Genomic DNA, 22,601 nt, shown 5'->3' with positions numbered 1-22,601 from the left:
CCGCAGTCCTGTTCTTCCACGGTCACCAGTAGTCCGCCATCATATGCATCTCCCATCACCAGCAGTTCTTTTCTTCCACGGTCACCAGTAGTCCGCCATCATATGTATATCCTATCGCCCGTAGTTCTGTTCTTCTACGGTCACCAGTAGTCCGCCATCATATCCGTCCCCCATCATCCGCAGTTCTGTTCTTCCACGGTCACCAGTAGTCCGCCATCATATGAGTCTCCCATCACCTGCAGTCCTGTTCTTCCACGGTCCTTAATTCCTGGTGAACTCGTTCTCCCTGTTCATCACTTACATCACCAAGATAATCTGGAAATCCATCCACAATGACTGCCGGTCCTGTAATCTGACGCTCATGTTACACCATTGAATGGCCAAGCTCTGCCTGTGATTAGCTGAGTGCTGTCACCAATCACAGGCAGCACTCAGTTGCCATTCAGTGAATGGCTGAGAGCTGCCTGTGACTGGCTGAGCGCTCGGCCAATCAGTTACAGCCCTTACAGCAGGCGGGGATTTAAAATCCCCGCCTGCTGAAACAGAATCAGAGCAGTGTATATATTTTTTTTATTCTTAACACATTCTATGGATGATTTTTCAGGGAAGGGCTTATATTCAAAGCCCTTCCACGAAAATCCCTGCAGGGCTTGCCTGCAGCCCATTGCTTTCAATGGGACTGCAGAACCGCCGGCCCCATTGAAAGCAATGGGAGAACATCACGATCCTCTGCCACAGCTGTGACAGCTGTGGCAGGGGATTGTTTACTCTCTGCGGGGAGTCCTCTTGGCACTGATCACTGTGACAGTGCTGCCACAGTGTTCATTGTCAAGGGGACTTCCCGCTGGGTAATATTGACACGCACCACAGACCTATGGTGCACACATGTCCTATCTTTTACAGGTGCGCGCGTTTGCATGCCTGTAAAACACGGACATGTGAACACATGGGGAAACCAATGGTTCTAATAGGCACGCGTTTTTGTGCGCACAATTGTACGCTCGTCTGAATCGCCCCCTACTTGCTGTTGAATATTTATCTTACATGGAGGTGTTCAGGATGCATCATTACTTGCTGCTATCTTTTATATGTATCTTTGTCTGTGGTTGGATAAGTCATTTATAGCATATGTGTTTGGAAATATTCCATAATTGTGTATGTTGTAGTAGCTGAAGGATCCTGATGATGAAGATGTCTGGAGGGAGATCGCTTAGTTCAGGAGTTCGAGGTTTGAGACTCTACCATTCATTACAGCAAATTGTGAATTATGTCAGGCACAGTCAGTGGATTTTACTGATTACATTTGAGAGCCCTGGAATATATATCCCTCAACCTGGAGTCAAGCAAATAGAGCGCTTGCAACATTTGTGTACAAAACGTAACCCTGCAGTGCTTTCTGCTTTTTAGATATGCCTCATACCTTGAGATCAGTGGCAGCTTGCTCAATATGATGTATGTTGCCAAGTACATAGCTTTTCTTTTGATCAAGCTGCTCCAGGCATCTGCTTGTCAGAATCTGCAAGAAATACAAAGAAGTTTATTAGCATAGCAAATGGCTTAGCAAAACAGTGCGCCTTACTGTTCACGCAGCGAAGGGACTCGGAGAAAATCCCTGTGAACTACATAGAATTCAATGTACAGGTAGAGTTCAAGTATACATCTGTAAAGTACATCTTAAAGGGGACCTATCATGATCTACGTCTGGGGGTTGTGTTTCATACTCACCAGCGGCCCATTCCAGCTCTTGATGCACGCAGAGTAACTCTATCTCCCAATTATCTCTATGGGAGATGCATGTGCAGAAAGGGACACACTATGTACACATGCCAACACAGGGGGCACAGCGCTGGAATGGGGAGCCTTGTGAGTATGAAACACAGCTCCCCATACTCACCATTCCCTCATCTTTGAGCTCAATAATGTAGTTTATGAGGCTCAAAGATCATGACAGGTTCCGTTTAAAGGGGCACTAACTTTTCAGACAACTGATGGTCATCTAATAGCTTGTGTGTATTTAATCAATCTTGTAATATAGTTTCATTAATTGTTTCTCCATTTTATCACAGTAAATCAAGGCTGAAGTAGCTGCCACTAGGGGTCTCCCTTCCATCTCTTCTGCAATCCACTGCCTGGTGGTTGTTTTAGCTGTGGCAGAGGGGCTATCTTCACAGGCTGCACTTCTGCGCTCACACGGTAGTGTTCACAATCACTGTAAATCAAGGCTGAAGTAGCTGCCACTAGAGGTCTCCTTTCCAGCTCTTCTGCAATCCACTGCCTGTTGCTAGGTATTGAGCTTCTGTAGTAACTAGGATGCTGGGACATTTTCTTAGCTGTGGCTGAGGGGCTATTTTCACAGGCTGTATTTCTGCACTCACACTGCTCTCAGCTCTGCAGACATACTGTCTGCAATCCCCACCATGTCTGCCTTTCATGTTGCTACAGCACGTGTGTGTGCACTTTACTTTGGGTTTACTAATTATTTGGCCCGAATGTCTCTGAATGCCCAACTCCTACAATCATCCTGGAACAGCAGAGGGCTGGGTATTCAGATACTGCCTCCCTAGTGATTAGACTAGAGACAGCGCAATGCAGGATGGGAAATGAGAGAAAGGAAGTGCAGAACAGTGAAGTACTGGCAGAATTCTATGCACTTCTGGAGACCCTGCACCTGCAAATAGTGTGTGCGCTGCGTGAAAAACCGAAGATAGTAGGCCCTGGTTAGAAGATTCAAGTAATGTAAGTTAGAAGCTGCGATTTTTGTACCCACAGAGTCTGTGTACCAACTAATGTGTAAAGTAAAATGGGTGAAATATCTCAGCATCTCCCCACTTTCTTTGTCGGCTGATAACACCAAGAATAGCATTTCTGGATGCCATCTTGCAGGAGAAGGAGATGACAGTCAGTGTGAGCTATTCTTTTAGCTACAGTTTATTCACCTGCTTTTTAAAGACAGATTTCACAATTGGACTTTGCACCGGCCACTATGGTTAGCAGAGGTGAAGGAACCTCAGGTTTTTACCTCGTAATCCCTAAACAGAGATCTGCCCTATTCAACTGGATATTCACAGGTGGCATTTGCAGAGTAGTCTGAATGTATGTGTGTGCTAGAGACAGAGTGGGATTTTGTGTTCTCTGTGCACAGTCTGGAACACAACAAAGCAGCCAGGCTCTTTCTATCAGTCCTAAGAGAATTAAGAATCAAATGTACATCCTGTAGAGGGAAAAATTGGGAAAATACAAGATTCGAGTCATATAATGGTTAGAGATGGTTATGTGTGTACATTCCTCATGTACACACATAGCAGCTGATTCTAAAAAGTTAAGTACACTTGGGTAAGTCTCCTTGCAAGGCACACAGCTTTATGGTTAGATTGTCCTTGAAGGGCACACGCTTTATGGTTACAGTTTTGTTTGACCCACAGGGCACTCACTTGAACAAACACGGGGCAACAGGTTATTCAGAACAAACTCTGGTCCACACAGCAGTTCCTCAAGGGCTCAATTTATATCTATACCACTAAACCACAGTGAGATGAATCACCTCAGTTATCCAAGATGCAAGCTGTTGAGGTTTCTCTTCAGTCCATCTGTCCCAGACAAAGTTACACTTGACACAGATCAACAGTCAAGTGCAGTGGAACACCACACCCAAGATCCCTACAGCTATGCTTCTCGCTTGCTCCACCGAACTCCTTTTCTCATAACTTCGTTGTGGCTTCTCTGGGAGTGCTGAATTTTCTATTGCAAGTGTATATACTGCAACCTGCTTGCAAATTTCCAGAAAGCATACGGAGCAAATCAGAATCAGCATGGAACCAAAACAGCAAGCAATGCAACCCCCCGTGCGCGTTTCACAGAGTACCCTTCCAGTGTAGGACTGGCATGTAGGACTCTGAGATTACTAGTTAAACTGATTCTAAGGACCAACCATCTATCTATACTGAAGGACACATTATAGTTACATCCTAGATTGTGCTATCATTATACACATCACTGTCATATCGTTAATACATTCTAATACGTTATCTGGGAAACATGACTGATGAGGTGAATTACGGTGCTATCATAGCGTGCCGACGCAATTCACATAGTACAGCCATTTGTATTGGAGCAGAGATGTTTTATGAATTGTTGTGGCACCAAATGACTTTTGTAACATGCCGAATGTTTATTTGACACTAGCTACATAAGTATGTGCATTGCAGGTGACGAGCTCCACGTTGGCTCCATATTGGGTTGTCTTCTGCTGGACCTTTGGTGGATAGTAATGTGTGACAATCTGGATCCACTGAAGGAGCTCCTAATACTCAGCCAGTCTGATCCAGTTTCCCTCCTTGAAGCTATGAAAACAGTGTTTCTAAAGAGTGTATATGGTATCAGATGGATCAGTATGTTCTTTTCTATTCCACACTCCACATAAAATATGTATTGATGCAAGTATTCATGCATGTCTCCGTTGATATGTATTACCCACATGCTGGAGATCTAGTGCAATTCTGTAGGGGGTTAACAATATTTTAAAAAATTATCCTATCACAAAAATGTTTCAACAATATTTTAAAAAATTATCCTATCACAAAAATGTTTCAACACCACAAAATGTTAATGTTCCCTTCCTCCATACAGTGTCAGGTATCAGATGTTATTTTTTTTAAATATAATTAAATTTTCCTTTGATCTGGGATTTATACAAATACCTAAATTCTATCGGAACCTTGCTTTCTATTGGGTAACCATTTTTCTTTTTATGGTCTTGTTACTGGAAGCTTGGACTCAAGTCACTATATATTCATTATCAAAAAGGATCAAGCCCCTAGAAAGAGTTCAATTGGGCTCATCTTGCCCTTGAGAGACCACTATTAGAGAGGATTGTCTGATCGTCCAACAAGTATGAGCAGCTGCAACTGTTTCATTGTCCGCCATCTAGAAACAGCTAGTACCATCGTTACAGGTCCCTGTGACTGTCAGAACCATTCCCAGGTGCTTGGCTAAAGGACATGCTCGCCTGCATCCAAACTAAAGATGGTGCAACAGGGTACTAGATCCTCCATGCCCACCCATATTACATCTTGTATCCAAGCTAGAGGTGGTGCAACAGGGTACTAGAGCCAGCATGCCCACCCGTATCACATCTTGTATCCAAGCTAGAGGTGATACAACAGGGTACTAGAGTCTCCATGCCTGACCGTATCACATCTTATATCCAAACTAGAGGCGGTACAACAGGGTACTAGAGCCTCCATGCCCACCTGTATCACATCTTGTATCCAAGCTAGAGGCGGTACAACAGGGTACTAGAGCCTCCCTACAGGGGTCAGTTCTCCACAATAAATGCTTTTGCTCTGATAGTGTAATCACTTACTTATATCAATGTTACAAAATCACGGAGAAAGTTTCATTCAATTCCCACAACTCCTTGTAGGTTCCTATTTTTGACAATGAGTGCATTACGGACAGGTAAAGGGGCACTGAGCCTCCCTGTAACTGCTCTGGGACTAGGCTCCAAAAGGAAAAAGTAAACTTCATCCATTAAAAAAGTCTTTTGAAAACCTTGATAAGAGGAGATCCATTAAAATAGGTTCTTAGTAAAAGCTGTATTTGCATTTTCTTTATAAGATAATCTGTTTCAGCGGAGATACTTGTCCTGGAAGTACGATAAGCATGCCAATTAACAGGAGGAGTTTTGCTATCCCATTGCACATTTGTCAGCATTTTTTAGCAGGTTCCTTTTTTTTAGCATGTGGCGGTCATTAATTACAAACTTAAAATTAAATAATAATGGGAGACCATGGCAAATTCCCAACACTTTCTTCAGTTTTGTTGCCAGATCTTTCAAACCTTTGTTTTTCATATTTCAAAAGATCCAGCAGATGTCAGTAGACAGCCAGAGCTCTGCTAGCAGCGTGGCTGCCGAGACCTTGAAGACATCATTCTGCTTACACAAGCATTCTTAAAACTAGTATGCAGAATGGACAAGACCTGCCACTGCTCTCAGCTTTGCCAACAACCCTTTATTATCAGCTCAATATATAAAAAAATAAAATCTGATTACATCAGTGGTTAAAGGCTCATTTATACAGATCGATGATTTGGCAAATGATCGCACTTACATACGCTCGTTCCTCATCACTTTCCCATGTAGACATGTCCACCAATCGGCCGACAAATGAGAAAATGCTTGTTTGTCATTGATTGCATCTTTTATGTGGACATTAAAGTCATGGATTATATCAGCAGTTCTTGTACAGACAAAATATGTGACTCTCTTGGAATTACCCGTATTTCTGCATTGATTACTAATAAAATGTGATCTCATTGTTATGTAAGTCACAAGTATAGACAAACACAATCTATAAGCAAACAAATAACACAAACATTGATATTTTTTATCGAGCACATTGATTAAACATCCACAAGGTATGTAGAAAAACTAAGTGAACCTTTATGTTAATGGCTTCTCCAAGAGCTAATTGGAAAAAATGTCTTTCAGTTAAAGAAATGCGATGGGAAGTGTGCATTTCCCATTAAATAAGGGCTTACAAAGCCTGGTTACTGATGAATCGGTTCTTAAAAAAGAGATTTGGCAAAAGACAAGCTGATATGGATAAATACTTAAAGGAGATGTCCCGCGCCGAAACGGGTTTTTTTTTTTTTTAAACCCCCCCCCCCGTTCGGCGCGAGACAACCCCGATGCAGGGGTTAAAAAAACCACCCGCACAGCGCTTACCTGAATCCCGGCGGTCCGGCGTCTTCATACTCACCTGCTGAAGATGGCCGCCGGGATCCTCTGTCTTCATGGACCGCAGGGCTTCTGTGCGGTCCATTGCCGATTCCAGCCTCCTGATTGGCTGGAATCGGCACGTGACGGGGCGGAGCTACACGGAGCTACACGGAGCCCCATAGAGAAGAGGAGAAGACCCGGACTGCGCAAGCGCGGCTAATTTGGCCATCGGAGGGCGAAAATTAGTCGGCACCATGGAGACGAGGACGCCAGCAACGGAGCAGGTAAGTATAAAACTTTTTATAACTTCTGTATGGCTCATAATTAATGCACAATGTACATTACAAAGTGCATTATTATGGCCATGCAGAAGTGTATAGACCCACTTGCTGCCTCGGGACAACCCCTTTAAAGAGAAAAATAGCATGTCAGTGGTACAAAGACCTACAGTTTCACTAGGGTGTGTGCAAGAACAAGAGCTAGGTGATTCAGATGGAGAATGTGCATCTGCTGTCTTGGATCAAAATGTTGAGCAAGACACCAGCCCAATATTACGCTCTTTTATCAAAATAGTTCTAACACACTCCTGTATTAAAGAAGGTCGCTGATATAAGATAGGATGTCAAGCAAATTGGGCACAGAGTGGAGACGCTGGAAAACACCGAATTTGACATTCTACAACATAGTGAAGCCATTCAAGAGACTTAGTATGTGGCTTGTTGAGTTATGCAGACACCTTTACCATCCTGAAAATGGCTAGAGATGTCCAAGATAGCTTGGGGGGGAACAAGATCCAACTGTTCCAAGACAATGCAGCCAGTACTCTGTTCAAGAGGAAAATCTTGAAGTTCCCCATAGATGCTCTTCATGCTAAGAAATTACCTGCAAGATGTCTCTTTCTGTTCAGCCTGGCTACTTCCAAAGATGGTTGCCAAGTAACGCTAAGATCTCCTGGGGACTTACATAGTGCATGGGAGAAGCTTGAGATCTCCCCCATTAACATTCTATCATGGCTACCTGTTATTTGTCCTAGCAGATACCACAACTCCTTCATTCGGAACAGAGACAACTACACTCCAGAAGCAAGTCTCCCAAAAACAGGAAGGACAAAGTATCTCAGTCACTCACTAAGAGTTGGCTTTCTTTTTTATTTCTCAGGTCAATGTGTGGAAGACTGGGAAATGTGTTCTGTGTTCAATTAGTCTATATGACTGACAGTTGTTTCTTCTCTTCCTGAGGTCTTTAAGTTTAGGTTCCTAGGAACCAATTTGTTACTGCTTTTTTAATATGTCTTTATACCCCACTCACCTTTCACCCCCATGTCACTATAATCCTGGCTACTCCTTGCTGTTAACAGGTCCGAATGTAGTCTCCTCGAGGGCCTGAGTAAATAATGGGATGGTGGGTTGATGGATGCCGTTTAGCTTTCTTAGCTATAACAAAATAGACCTTTCTCCAACCTCTTACCAATATGTTGCTGTTCAGACTTAACACGTTTAAAATCTCTGTGGAATGTTGCCTTCTACATATTATGTCGTTTCTGCCCCACCCCACCCATTACAGGCAGAAACAAGGGGTGTAGTGGACACGTAACTCTGTCCAGGCAGCTTGGCTTCCAGAACAACACATAGTTGGACCCTGGAAGTCCCATCCAACTGTACGAATCTACGAGTCTGTGATATTTCCCCCTCATCTGCTAGTTTTATTTCTTTAAACTTTGGTCACAATTAGTGGCTCTAACAATGTATAGTTTTTTGACAGTTATTGGTGGTTGCTCCTACACAAATAAGCTTCATAAATGCACCATATGCATTATGGCCAATATTCTGTATTCATCATTTAATGTTGGAGAGATGAACACCCCTCAGAAAAGAAGCCAAATGTTTGTCTTGAAAAAAACCAAAACTGGTATAGTATTTTATCAAGAAACTCACTTTAGACATAACCATTCACCAAAGCTCCCTACTCATCAATTCACAAAGTGGTTTCATAGCACACTCCTTAGGCTCTAGGGGAGTTTTGATAGCCATTGGAAAAATATCTCCGTTGTACGTCTGGTTAACCAATCAGATCCAGAGCTTCAGTATGTATTTTCAGGGGCCGTTATCACACACTCTACAGTATCATTCGCTAATTTGTATGCTCCAAACCAGAACCAAATCACCTGGCTTCTCCAGGCACTATAAAAATTCTCGTTCTTTAGCGAAGGATTGATAGTAGTGGGTGGGGGGCTTAAAAATGGTCCTAGATACAGCTATGGACTCTACGTTCCAAACTTCACCTATATCCCAAAAGAAATTCTGTAAATTAAAAATTAATTGTAGCAGTTAAGCATTTCAGAGATATTTGGAAAATAATGAACCCTGAGGTAAGAGACTTCACCTCTTGCTCCCATGTTCATTCTTCATTCCATGGGTTGGGTTCTTTATTTATCCCTGACAAATATATCCCTTCCATTACTGCAACAGAAATTGATTGGTTCAATTACCGTTTCTGACCATGCTCCACTTTCGATTACTCTCTTTTTTCAGAACCTGTCAAAAACTGGTCATGGCGTCTCAATAATACGCTGCTAGAAGGCAAAAACACTTTCATTCTATTTCAGATTTTAAGTTTAATGACACCGTAGAAATGTATATCCTATTTTTTGGAAATCACATAAAGCCTTTAGCAGGGGGTAAACTGATTGCCATAGGCTCTAATGTTGAAAAACAAAAAGAACTTGAAGTCAGTTCTCTTGCCCAAATCTGCTCTCTTGAAAATATTAATAAAAGATCTATGAATTTTAGCTGACCTGAGAAAGCTGTGTAATCACTTCAAATATCTCTTGATTGCAAGGTCCACAACAGCCTTTCTTATATCAAACTACTAACGATGACTTGTCCGTCAGTCCGTGCATGAGTGAGTGGGTTTGTGCACCTGATCACATGACTATGCGTCATTAAAGGTCCTTCATCTCCACTAAGGGAGTTAAATGCTCCGCCCCTGATCACATGACTGTGACATCACATGTCCTGTACGTGCACGGTTGCTGTCCGGCTAGGTGTTCATTAGTATTCCATAGCAACCGAGGCCACAGGGGGTTTGTAGTCCACCTGTAATCTGCACACATGTAGGACCTTTGATGACGTCACTGTCATGTGATCAGGGGCGGAGCATGATAGTGATGTCATAACAGGCCCTTCATCTTCACTGCTGTGCTGCTTCTGATCCCTGTTGTATGGGATGAACAATGTATGTAGCAGCGGTGTGTGTGTGTGACGTGTATACTGCAACTCTGTGTGGCGCATTGCACTACCAGAAACACTGGTGCTATAATTTTCTATTAATTACTAGTCTGAATATAAAGACTTACGCACCCAGTAGACAAAGGCCATGACTAGACTAATAAGTCAGAGAGAAAAGACATTTATTCATAGGGTAAAAACCTTTTCAGGCAATTTGCTACCATCACCTCCACTATTGCATCAGAATTTAAAGCTCATTACAAATCCCTTTATAGCTTGCAAAAACCAACTAGACCTAACTCTTCGCCAACAGGCACATCACTTATTAAACTCTTCATTGACTTCATTGATCGACCCTCACTGAAGATGAGAAGCAAGAGCTTCTTAAACCGTTTACAAATACTGAGTTATCTGAAGTCCTAACTACTATCCCAAATGGGAAAAGCCTTGATGACCTTCCTATTTGTAAATATTCTAAAAAAATATTCAGATATTCCTATCCCTAGATTCTTAAACCTATGTAATTTATTTTTAGAGGATTCCAAAAACAGGCACTAGAAGTTTTCATTGCCATACTGTCCAAGGAGGGCAAAGATCCGGCACTGTTCAGCAATTACTGGCCTATCTTGCTGCTGAATGCTGATATGAAATGGTGGGCTAAAAACCTTGTCCACCGCATTAGTTCACCTTTTCCCAGAATAATAAATCCTGCGCATATTGGTTTTGTACCAGACTGGGAGGGTAGATTCAATACCACATGGGCTATAAATGCTGTACACTATGCTAAAATAATACGAGGGGGTGCTGATAAGTCTTTGGCTTTGTGTTCTTTTTTTGTTTCTATGGTAACGAATGTTACATCACATGAAAGCCTTATGTGTCTCATATATGTTTTCAAAATGTTGTGTTTGTAGCTTATGGCAACAGTGATCTCGGCACGCGGGAAAACAAAGAGGCGGAGTCTAAGGCGATATTCACAGCAAATGGGAGCAGAGGAGTGATACAATTCTTGTTTCTGCAAGGAAAGTCCTCGAAGGATAGGGTCCAAGCTCAGGGCGAGGACCTCCAGGGTAGTTTTCTCGGAAATACTACCTGTACCTAAAGCCACACTAGAAAGGCAGCAGGATCTTAGGGAGGTAAACAAGTGGCTCCGGAGTTGGTGTAAGAAGGAGGGATTTAGGTTCCTGGAGAACTGGGCTGACTTTGCTGTCGGCTACAGGCTCTACCGTAGGGACGGGCTGCATCTTAATGGGGAGGGTGCAGCTGTGCTGGGGGATAAGATGGCTAGAAGGCTGGAGGAGTGTTTAAACTAGGGACTGGGGGGGGAGGGCAAAAAGAGAAATAGTGGGGTAGCCAGTGTAACTAGCGACCCGGGTCCAAGCAAAGGGAATGGGGGTCGAGCAGGGGGTGGGGTTAGCACAGTTAGAAGTGATAGATCAGCCATTAGTATGAATAGCAACAAAACAAATTAAAGAAAAAAAAACTATATAAATTGTATGACCACGAATGCAAGAAGTCTGATCGGTAAAGTGGGTGAGCTTGAAGCGAGAATGACTGATGAAAATTATGATATAGTCGGAATTACGGAAACATGGCTTGATGATAAGTGCGATTGGGCGGTGAATTTGCAGGGGTACAATCTCTTCAGAAGGGACCGAAGGAACCAGAAAGGGGGAGGGGTATGTCTGTACGTCAATTCGAACTTGAAGCCGAGGCTACGGGAGGATATAGGGGTAGTAGACGAACAGGTGGAATCTCTGTGGGTAGAAATACAGGGAGGAAAAAATAACAAAATCCTGATAGGGGTCTTCTATAGACCACCAAAAGCAACAGAAGAAACTGATAACTTACTATTAAGGCAGATAGAAGAGGTGTCAAACCGCAATGAAGTAATTATCCCAGGTATAACATGGGAGAACGAAGCCTGTAAATCTCACAGGGGTGATAGGTTCTTGAGAGTAATTAAAGACAATTACCTGAACCAACTGGTGCAGGAACCAACGAGAGGGGGGGCCATTCTGGACCTAGTACTAACCAACAAACCGGAACGTATAAAGGGGGTGCAGGTTGAGGGCCACTTGGGGAACAGTGACCACAATATAATCAACTTCCAGCTGTCATTCAATAAGAAGCCTTATCAAGGAGCGACAAACAAACTAAACTTTAGTAAAGCAAAATTTGATCAGCTCAGAATTACTATCGGTAACATTAATTGGGACAACATCCTCAAAAATAATGGTACAGAGGACAAATGGGAAAAGTTTAAAAGGATCCTAATCACCTCATGTGAGCAGTTCATTCCCTTTAAAAATAAAAGAAACTCAACTAAAAGGAAACCAATGTGGCTCGACAAGATGGTAAGAGGGGCAATAAACGAAAAAAAGAAAGCGTTCAAACTACTAAAGCAACAAGGCAGCGAAGAAGTGCTAAAATCATACAGGGAAAAAACCAAAATATGCAAAGATAAGATCAAAACTGCCAAGGAGCAGGCGGAAAGAGTGATCGCCAAAGAGAGCAAAAACAACCCAAAGCTATTTTTTGCGGGGAGAGCACTGGCCCTTTAAAAAATAATGCAGGAGAGATCATTGATGACGACGGAGGGAAAGCAAATCTACTAAATAGTTTCTTCTCAAGTGTATTCACAAACGAAAAGGAAATGCCACACGAGATGCAGGGGAATAAAATGAACCCATCACAAAATATCTCATACCTAACGCAGGAGGAGGTGCGGAAGCGACTAAAGAAGACTAAAATTGATAAATCGCCGGGCCCAGATGGATTACACCCAAGGATACTAAGGGAACTAAGTGACGAGATAGCTAGGCCGCTATATCTAATATTTCTAGACACTATCAAGACCGGTGTAGTACCATTGGATTGGCGCATTGCCAACGTGGTTCCAATTTACAAAAAAGGGAGCAAAAGTGAGCCTGGTAACTACAGGCCAGTAAGTCTCACTTCAGTAACGGGAAAAATCTTCGAGGGGATTCTGAGAGACGCCATTGATGAGTACCTCAAGGAGAACAAGGGAATAACTCCTCACCAGCATGGATTCATGAAGGGTCGCTCATGTCAGACAAATCTGATCAGTTTCTACGATGAAGTAAGCTCTAAGCTGGACCAGGGAGAATCTATTGATCTCGTATATCTGGACTTCTCTAAAGCCTTTGACACCGTGCCACATAATAGGCTAATATACAAAATGAGGCAGCTCGGACTGGGCGAAAACGTGTGTAAGTGGGTAAAAAATTGGCTCAGAGATAGAAAGCAGAGGGTGGTAATAAATGGTTCGTACTCTGATTGGACCACAGTCGCTAGCGGGGTGCCACAGGGCTCAGTATTAGGCCCCACTCTGTTCAACATATTTATCAATGACCTGATAGAGGGGCTGCACCGCAAAATATCAATATTTGCAGATGACACAAAATTATACAATATAATTAATGCAACGGAGGACAATGTGCGGCTACAAACAGACCTGGATAAGCTAGGGGCTTGGGCAAAAAAATGGCAAATGAAGTTCAATGTTGAAAAATGTAAGACTATGCACATGGGCAGGAGAAACGGATGTCACCAATATTCACTTAATGGGGTACCACTAGGGAAAAGTGATATGGAAAAGGATCTGGGGGTATTAGTGGATAGTAGACTAAACTGGAGTAACCAATGCCAGTCAGCTGCTGCAAAGGCAAATAAAGTCTTGGGGTTCATTAAAAGAGGTATAGGGGCGAAGGACGAGAACATTATCCTCCCACTATATAAGGCACTTGTCAGGCCTCACATGGAATACTGCGCACAGTTCTGGTCACCGGTGCTCAGGAAAGATGTTACAGTACTGGAGGGGGTTCAAAGAAGGGCAACTAAACTAATACATGGAATGAAGGGACTGGAATATCCAGAGAGGCTATCAAAACTGGGATTATTCACCCTGGAAAAAAGACGGCTAAGAGGTGATCAAATAACCATGTATAAATACATGAGGGGACAATACAAGGATCTCTCCCATGATCTGTTTACATCCAGGACCACGACGGTAACAAGAGGACATCCGCTACGATTAGAGGAAAGTAGGTTTCATCACCAACATAGAAGGGGATTCTTTACTGTAAGAGCAGTTAGACTGTGGAACTCTCTGCCGGAGGAAGTGGTGATGGCAAAATCCATAGAGGAGTTTAAAAGGGGACTTGATTTCTTTCTGGAGAGGAAGGACATTATAGGATACAAGTCTTAGGTTAATTGTCAATCCGGGTATACAGGCAGGTAGGAACTATTAGGGGTTGATCCAGGGAGCAGTCTGATTGCCATTAGGGAGTCGGGAAAGATTTTTTTCCCCAGAAGGGCTAAATTGGCTTCTGCCCTTGGGGTTTTTTGCCTTCCTCTGGATCAACACAGGAGGATAGACAGGCTGGACTAGATGGACATTGTCTTCATTTAGCCTTACATACTATGTTACTATGATATTCATGGTGATATGTCGCAGACATTGGGGGATCAATGCCCTTCATATTCTACAGTTAACAACTGGGTTGCCAAATTTAAAGGGGGCCACTTCAGCACCAATGATGAGGAACGTCCTGGACGACCGAGAGAGGTTGTTGTTCTGGAGATCGTCAATGCTGTGCACAACCTCATACTGGAGAATCAGCCAATTTCAGCTGCAGGAATAGCAGACATCATGGGGATTTCTCGTGAACGTGTTTGTGTCATTATCCATGAAGAAGCATCTGCAAAGTGGGTCCCCAAATGTTTGACCACAGATCAGAAAAGCATGCGAGTGAAAACTTCGCGGTCCATTTGTCAGCATTTCCAGACTGATAAGAACTTCCTGGATCGACTGGTCACTATGGATGAGACCTGGATTTATTTGTATGACCCTGAAACCAAGGAGCAGTCAAAAGAGTGGAGACACAGTGGTTCTTCTCACCCAAAGAAGTTCAGCCAGTAAGGTGATGGCGTCTGTGTTCTGGGATAAGGAGTGCGTGTTGCTAGTCGACTACCTTCAAAATGGTTCCACCATCAATGCAAGGTATTGGATTGAACTTTTGGACCAATTGAAGGCAGCTCTGAAGGCCAGAAGGCGCGGAAAGCTGTCCAAAGGAAGCTTGTTCCTGCAAGACAACACCTCTGCTCACACTGCACAAGCGACCACGGCAAAACTGGTGGAGATAGGCTTCCAGCTGGTTGACCACCCACCTTATTCACCAGATCTAGCTCCCTCTGACTATCATCTGTTTCCAAACCTGAAGAAACACCTCAAGGGGACCAAATTTCACCCCATTTCTGATGCCATGGCTGCTACGGTGCAAGGCTTACAGAACTTGGAATACCCATGTAAGAAGTGTTTTGGCATCAGTGGAGAGTATGTGGAATAAATGTAAAGTTTCATCTTCCTATCTAGTTTCTTTCTGGGTAAAGCCAAGACTTATCAGCAGCCCCTCAGCCCCTTGTCCTCCTCAGCATTTGCTGAGAAGGCATTGGACAGAGTATATTGGCTAGTAATGAAAGAGATGCTGATTAAATGTAGGTTTCCTCAACCCTTCATTGCAACTATTTTCTCTTTATACACTCAGCCTTCGGTAAGAGTCCAAGTCAATGGAGCCCTTTCGGCCCAATTAAGAATGGCACCAGAGAAGGGTGTCCGCTCTCCCCCACCTTACTTCTATTAGTCATAGAGACTCTTCTCCAAAAAAATGAGACAATCTTTCAACATTAAAAGGTTTGCTGGTCATTGAAGGGGTTCACTTCACAGCAGCATTCGCTGATGATTTATTGATACTAATGACTAATCCAAAAAGAGCTTTCCCAGCAATACTTGAGATTTTTGACCTGCTTGGCAAGATCTCAAATTTTAAAGTAAATTTTAACATATCGAGGCTTTAAATATTTCAGCTCCAACCATAGTTTTTAAACAAATGATAAAACACTCTTCCTTTGTCTGGTCGCCGCTTGGTATAAAATTCCTGGGCATTTTTCTGCCTTTGAACTTGGACTCATTGTATAAACTAAACTCTGAACTGCTCTTAAAATAACTCTAACGGTACTATACTGGTTCTCCACGATCTGCGCTCCAGCTCTACAAAAGAAATGGAAACTATGCCCATTGATCCCAGCCTCCCTAATAAGACTGTGGTTAATTGGCTAAGGACAATGCAACCATGGCATGTAAAAGGCTGACAGAGGGAATGGGCTCCCTCTGTCACCCATCAGATTCCTGCGATATGATCACGGGGTCATGATGGGTCCTGCGATATGATCATGGGGTCCTATGGCACCTGGAGACTTGAATTTGGCGCTGCTGAATAAGTTGGCGATATACAAATAAAGATTATTATTATTTGGCCTCCAGGTCTGACAGCTATGCTGACCTATGAGGCTCAGCCTCCGGCTGAACTTCATAATTTTTATAATACACTGCTATACTGAAGTATAGCAGTGTATTATGAGAATGATAAAACATGGTGATATTCAAGTCCCCTAGTGGGATGAAAAAAAAGGTTAAAGTGTAAAAAATAAAAAAAAACATCAGAACCCCTATTCCCCTTTATTATGTAAAAAAAAAAATTTTTCAATTCACAAATGTGGTATTGCCATGTTCGTAATGACCCAGAGCAAAATGTTAGTGCATTATTTAACATGTACAGTGCACACCATCAAAAAAAGAATACCAAAAACTATTTTCGCCATGATCATTTTTTCTATCTTGACTTACAAAAAAACAGAATAGAAAGCGATCAGAACGTCATATGGATCAACTAATAGTGCTAATAAACAGTATAACTCATCTGGGGGATGGGGGGTTGCTAGTAGTGCATGGCGGAGGGCACTTAGTGTCTCCTGCTCAAACGGCCATAAAATGGCACATACCCCCCCCCCGGGAAGATAAGTTTAAATCCTTTCTCCTGCACTGCAGACAGTGATGGTCCGGAGCAAGAATAAACGATGTCCAATGCAGCTCACAGCTTCTTCCCTACCACAGAGTATCAGCAAATGGGTGGTGACCAGCACAGCAGGGAGGGAATACCCCCCCCCCCCAGTCATAAGGCTCTTCTGCACACTCTAGCAGCAGTCAGTGAAGCACAAACCCCGACTTCCCAGATAAGCTGCTGATGTTGTCTGTGCTGGAGCTTGCTGACACAGCCATCCTCACCACTGCAGGATAGCCCCTGATGAGGATGACCTGAGCAGTCCCACAGTGTTAACCCCTTCTCTGCCTTCCACTCCTCATTCATTAAAGAGGGCCGATGAATCATCTGACATACACACACCTTTTCAGTGTAATTATGATGCACCGATCACTGAAGCAAAAATGCTTAAAGGGGTTTTCCGTGGAAAATATTATTGATGACCTATCCTCAGGATAGGTCATCAATAGTTGATCGGCCGGGGTCCCACACTTAGGACCCTGACCGATCAGCTGAGAGGCCGCATGCTATCAGCACCGCAAATACACAGAGGTCGGAACTGAAACAGCAGAAGTCTCCACGCCGACCTCCACATAGTGACCGGTGCTTGTAACTGCAGACACAGCTTGCATTGATTTCAGTGAGAGCCATGCCTGCAGTTACAAGCGCCGGCCACTACACAGAGGACAGCGCAAGACTACCGCTGCTTCCACTCTGAACTCTGTGCAATTGTAATCTGAAATTACAGATATCGGAGAGCGTTCCTGACATGTTGAGAATAAAATGGCGGAGATGATATCTGTTCATAATGAGCCTGTTGATATAGCCAACTCCATGGAGGACAACCTAGAATCCAAACAACTAAAACTGGACAATATTGAAGACGGGTCCAGAAGGAATAACATAAGGCTATAAGGTATTCCGAAGCAGATATAAATGACGAACGCAAAGATTTTTTTAATGACTACTTTACCTCCCTGCTTGCTCAGGCCAGTCCACATGATCTAGTGATTGACCGAGTGCACAGGCTCCCCAAGCCTAAGTCCCTTCCTATTTCTATGTCAAGAGATGCGATTACTTGCATTCACTTTTATCACATAAAGGATGGAATTATGGAAGCTGCCAGGATCTCTCCCAGAATCCCGGATCGATTCCAAAACATCATGCTTTTTGCTGATCTGTCCGCTACTACACTTCTACGCAGAAGAGCATTCGCAAACAGCACCAAAATTCTGAGAGAAAATGGCATCGTGTACAAATGGGGTTTCCCATTGAAGCTGACCATCACTAGAAACGGAACGAAGTTTATGTTACAGTCACCAGAGGAAGCTCTAAAAATCTGCATGGAATGGAATATTTCTTCACAAGAACCACCGGGACCAAGTGGCAAAAAGGAACTCTCCATCCATTCAGAGTTTCAGAGGTCACGCCTAATCTAATAGATAAAGACCAGGTAGGATTCATCAAGGGGAACCAGATAGTGGATGGCGCACGCTATTTTATTGATATTATTTCTATGAAGTCTGCTTGGGAAACTCCTTTTCTGCTCCTTGCTCTGGATGCGGAGAAGGCGCCTGATTGAGTACACTGGGGCTACTTTAGAAAGGTCCTTTTAAAATTTGGCTTTGGAGACTTCTTGGTGTCATCTACAATGGCCCTTTATTCCTCCCCAGGTGTTTAACTCTGGCTCAATTTCTAATGGCACTTGCCAGGGATGCCCAATATCATCAATAATATTCGCCATGGTAATGGAGCCTTTTGCTCAGTTGATCTGCTCATCTCCCAATATCTCTATTAAGGTAGGGAACACCAAACATCGCATTGGGCTCTTTGGGGATGATGTGATTCTGTGTCTTACAACCCCAGAGGTATCCTTGAATACGATCTCAAGTATTATTGAGAGATTTTGCTTGGTAAGCTATTATAAAATCAACTCCACCAAATCCTTAATCCTTAATATGGGAATCCCTGAAATCACTCAAACAAGACTACAAAAAAACATTTCCATATAAATGGTCAGAAGCGCAAATCCCATACTTCGGTATTACACTAACTTCCTCTATACATTAGTTAGGCCCTACCAAATCCTAATCCAACCTGAAGATATCTCGGTTGGGTTGCATCTCCATTACAAAAATGCTAATACTACCAAAGTCCTGTATTTATTCCGCAACCTTCCCACAGTCATACCAAACCACATACTAAACAAAATACAAAGTATAGTAATGCGGTTCATTTAGTATAACTGAAGGGCAAGCATTGCAGTAAAAATGTTATATCTCCACCCCTCCCTAGGAGGATTGGGATGTCCATGCATAAAAAATTACCACTGTGCTGTATTATTGGAAAAAAAAGTAGCAGCTGGTGGTTAGATGATTGAATCTAAGCACTGGGCCAATATTGAAGCAAGTATAGCTGGGAATTATAAGCTTTGCTTGGGGCATCCAGACTATCCAATAAATTTCCAACCTCTAAATTCCCTACAATACGTGCTATGATATCTATGTGGAAAAAATAACCTCATCCCTTAATCTCCTGCCTCTCCAAATTCTTAAGATGCCTATGGAGGTGTCTCAGGGAAACCTGGATACCTGGTCTGATAGAGGTATCTTTAAGATAGATGATCTATATGAAGGACTAATGTTCAAGTCATTTGCCCAACTAAATGAAGGTTACCAGCTGCATCATAGAGCGTTCTAGAAGTACTTGCAATGAAGACCTCTTCTCTCCCCATACTCTCCTGGAAAAACCGCCTCTCACTAAATTTAAGTCTTACTGATAAAATTCAAAGAAGCAAGCCAAGGTTATCTCAGTAGCCCTTGAGGCACTAACATCTGGCCCTCCACCATTTATGCCTGTATTCAAGGCCAGGTGGGAGGAGGAATTCCAGGAATCTTTCAGCGACGAGAAAAGGCTGTCCGCATTTCAATTAGGTCATTCAAATTTGTAAACCACCTAGAAGCCAACAGCAAATTATTATGCAGATGGTACTTGACTCCGTATTGTCTTGCAAAGATATCCCCACAAAACGCCAACATATCCTCCTGGAGATGTAACGAACAGCTGGACTCCCTGCTCCATATTTGGTGGTCCTGCACACCTCTTGGGGCTCTGTGGGACCAGATTCATTGCACAATTAGCTCAATTTTACAAGTGGACTTGAAGTGGGACCCAAGTGTTAGACGGAGAATCCTACAAGATTCGGCTGTACAGCACATTCATTCACAAATTAGTGTGTGCGTAACGTATTACGAACTAATATAGGAATGAAGTATGAAAATTTGAGCCTATGTCTAAAACATCAGATGGAGTTGTCATTTTATACTATGTATGTTATATACTAATATCTTTGTATTCAATGAACAAGATTTTGTTAATGTTTCTTAAACTTTGATAAAATCAATAAAAAATTTGTTAAAGAAAAAATACAACCCATGTTAGGGGTCTCTGAATGCCGTGATTAAAAGAAAAAGTGTGAAAAAGTTGCAAAACAAGCCCAAACCTGTATAAATTTTGTACTGACATAAGCGTAGTGTCCTGCAGAATTAATAATTTATACTGTACAGTAAACGCCGTTAAAAATAAAAACCATGCCAGAATTGCAGATTTTGTTAATCTCTCCTCTAGAAAAAAATGGTATAAAAAGCAATCAAAATTGTGTAACTTTCAAAATTGGGCCGAATGAAGACTAAAGTTCATCCTACAAAAAACAAGCCCTACAGAGGTTCTTTGGTGGAAAAATACAAATGCTCCGGCTCTTGGAATGTGGCAACTAGAGATGAGCGAGTATACTCGCTAAGGGCAATTACTCGATCGAGCATTGCCCTTAGCGAGTGCCTGCTCGCTCGGGAGCAAAGATTCGGCTGCCAGCGGTGGGCGGGGATCTGCGGGGGAGAGCGGGGAGGAACGGAGGGGAGATCTCTCTCCCCCCCGCTCCCCCCCTGTTGACTGCCCCAACTCACCTCTCACCCGCGCCGGCAGCCGAACCTTTTCTCCCGAGCGGGGAGATACTCGCTAAGGACAATGCTCGATGGAGCAATTGTCCTTAGCGAGTATGCTCGCTCATCTCTAGTGGCAACACAAAAGCAAATCCTGGTAAGAAAAAACAAGAGCTTTTATTGTACAAAACTAGCAAAATACAAAAAAAAAGGAGAAAAACTTGGTATCACCGGAATCATGCCGACCCAGAAAATAATAGCATCACATTATTTATTTTGCATGCCGAATGTCGTAAAATTGAAATCCAAAAAACAAAATGGCAGAATTTTTCCCAATTCCCCTTAAATAAAATTAATAAAAAACTTACACAATACATTACATGTACCCAAAAATGATGTCATTAAAAAATACAACTTGTCTCCTAAAAAAAGAAATCTCTCATCTGGCTATATCGATGAAAAAATAAAAAAGTTATGGTTCCTGGAATGCGACGATGCAAAAAACTGAAAAATAAGTCGGTCATTAAGGAGCTAACAGGATTCGTCTCTAAGGGGTTTAAAAAGTGTCAAAGTCAGACAACCTTTTCAAGCTACAGAGCAGTAAAGTACTTCATAACGAACAAGATGGGAAAACATATCAAAATACATGGCCTAATGATGTCAATGATAACCTGCAATACTCTGCACATGCTGGTATTGCTTAGTATTACTGTTACAGGTAAGTGGCTAAATTCCATTCCTCTCTAACCAGCAATAGATAAACTATTAATTACAATTTGTAACAAACCAATTTAAGCTATAATGTTAATAAAATACACTAGAGTACCTTTTTGTGTGCGACTTCTTGCTGTATGAGGGTCACTGAGTGACCTTTGTGTTCTCCAAGTAGCGGGCATAGTGTACACACACATACACCACAAGTCCTACAGAACAGCTCCACTGGCCTCTCCCGGTGCTCCAGACACCAGTGCGTCCTTTTCCTCATCAGCCCCATCTTTTTGGCCTCTTCGCTTTCTGCATTACACACTTGGTGGTTGACTTTGTTCTCTTCCAGTAAGTGTGGTTGAAAGTGTTCAGGACAATAGGACTCCTTACAAGTCAAACAGCTCCACTGGGCAATGCATGGGCAACGAGGTGGGCACAGGTCACACTGTATAGGCTGTTGATGTTCTGTCATTTGCTCTTCACTTGGCAATTTGCAAGAAGGGCATGGCCTTTCAGGATTAGGAAGGCTCTGCCAGAAAACCTCCAGGCAGCTAGAACAGAAGTAGTGCCCACATGATGCCATTAACACAGGTGATAGACATCTAGAATTACATAGATTACATTTCTTAACTGGTTGGCACAAGCCAGAGGAGGTAGCAGCAGGCATCACTGGCGATTCGATCTCGCAGATCCAATTCTGTAAAATATCACAGTCTTCTAGATTGGCCATTACTTCTTCTCTTGCTTGATAATCTGTTTACTCACCCAAATCTGCAGGTGGCAAAAGGTGAAGGTCTACTGTAGTCTAGTCCTCCAGCAAGGTCCTCTACAACATCTGTATCTGTTGTCTTGTAGAACCTGGAATTTGAGAGCTTTGAAAACTACTTCCCTTCCATTTGTACAGTTCTGTCTGACTGATTTCTGTCACCAGGAAATGAAACTAGATTATCCTTCACACGTGACAAGATAGCACTGATTAACACTTTAGACCCCAGACTCACCTGCACAACTGCTGCATTGTTCTAGCTTACAGACACATTGATTTGCATGTCTACTTATTTCATTTGTCAGGACTTCTGCCATCATTTAGACGTTTTTGGGAAGCATA

The 22,601-nt window shown here is 42.8% G+C and overlaps 1 protein-coding gene across 1 annotated transcript in view; it reads right to left on the bottom strand.

Moving 5' to 3' along the window:
- The window catches only part of TRIM14 (tripartite motif containing 14), a 38,515-nt gene extending 16,127 nt beyond the window's left edge, over nucleotides 1–22,388 (bottom strand). Inside the window, exons 1-2 of the mRNA XM_066604475.1 lie at nucleotides 21,615–22,388; nucleotides 1,421–1,516 (exon numbers count right to left, since the gene is read on the bottom strand). Coding sequence (XP_066460572.1) covers nucleotides 1,421–1,516; nucleotides 21,615–22,223 — 705 coding nt within the window. The 5' untranslated portion in view covers nucleotides 22,224–22,388. The remainder of the gene's footprint in view (nucleotides 1–1,420; nucleotides 1,517–21,614) is intronic.
- Nucleotides 22,389–22,601: the final 213 nt, after the last annotated feature.

The sequence above is a fragment of the Eleutherodactylus coqui genome, chromosome 5 (genome assembly GCF_035609145.1).
Source record: "Eleutherodactylus coqui strain aEleCoq1 chromosome 5, aEleCoq1.hap1, whole genome shotgun sequence".
Classification (NCBI taxonomy): domain Eukaryota; kingdom Metazoa; phylum Chordata; class Amphibia; order Anura; family Eleutherodactylidae; genus Eleutherodactylus; species Eleutherodactylus coqui.
The sequence above is the reverse complement of the archived record's forward strand: the minus strand, read 5'-3'. Positions and strand labels throughout refer to the sequence as shown.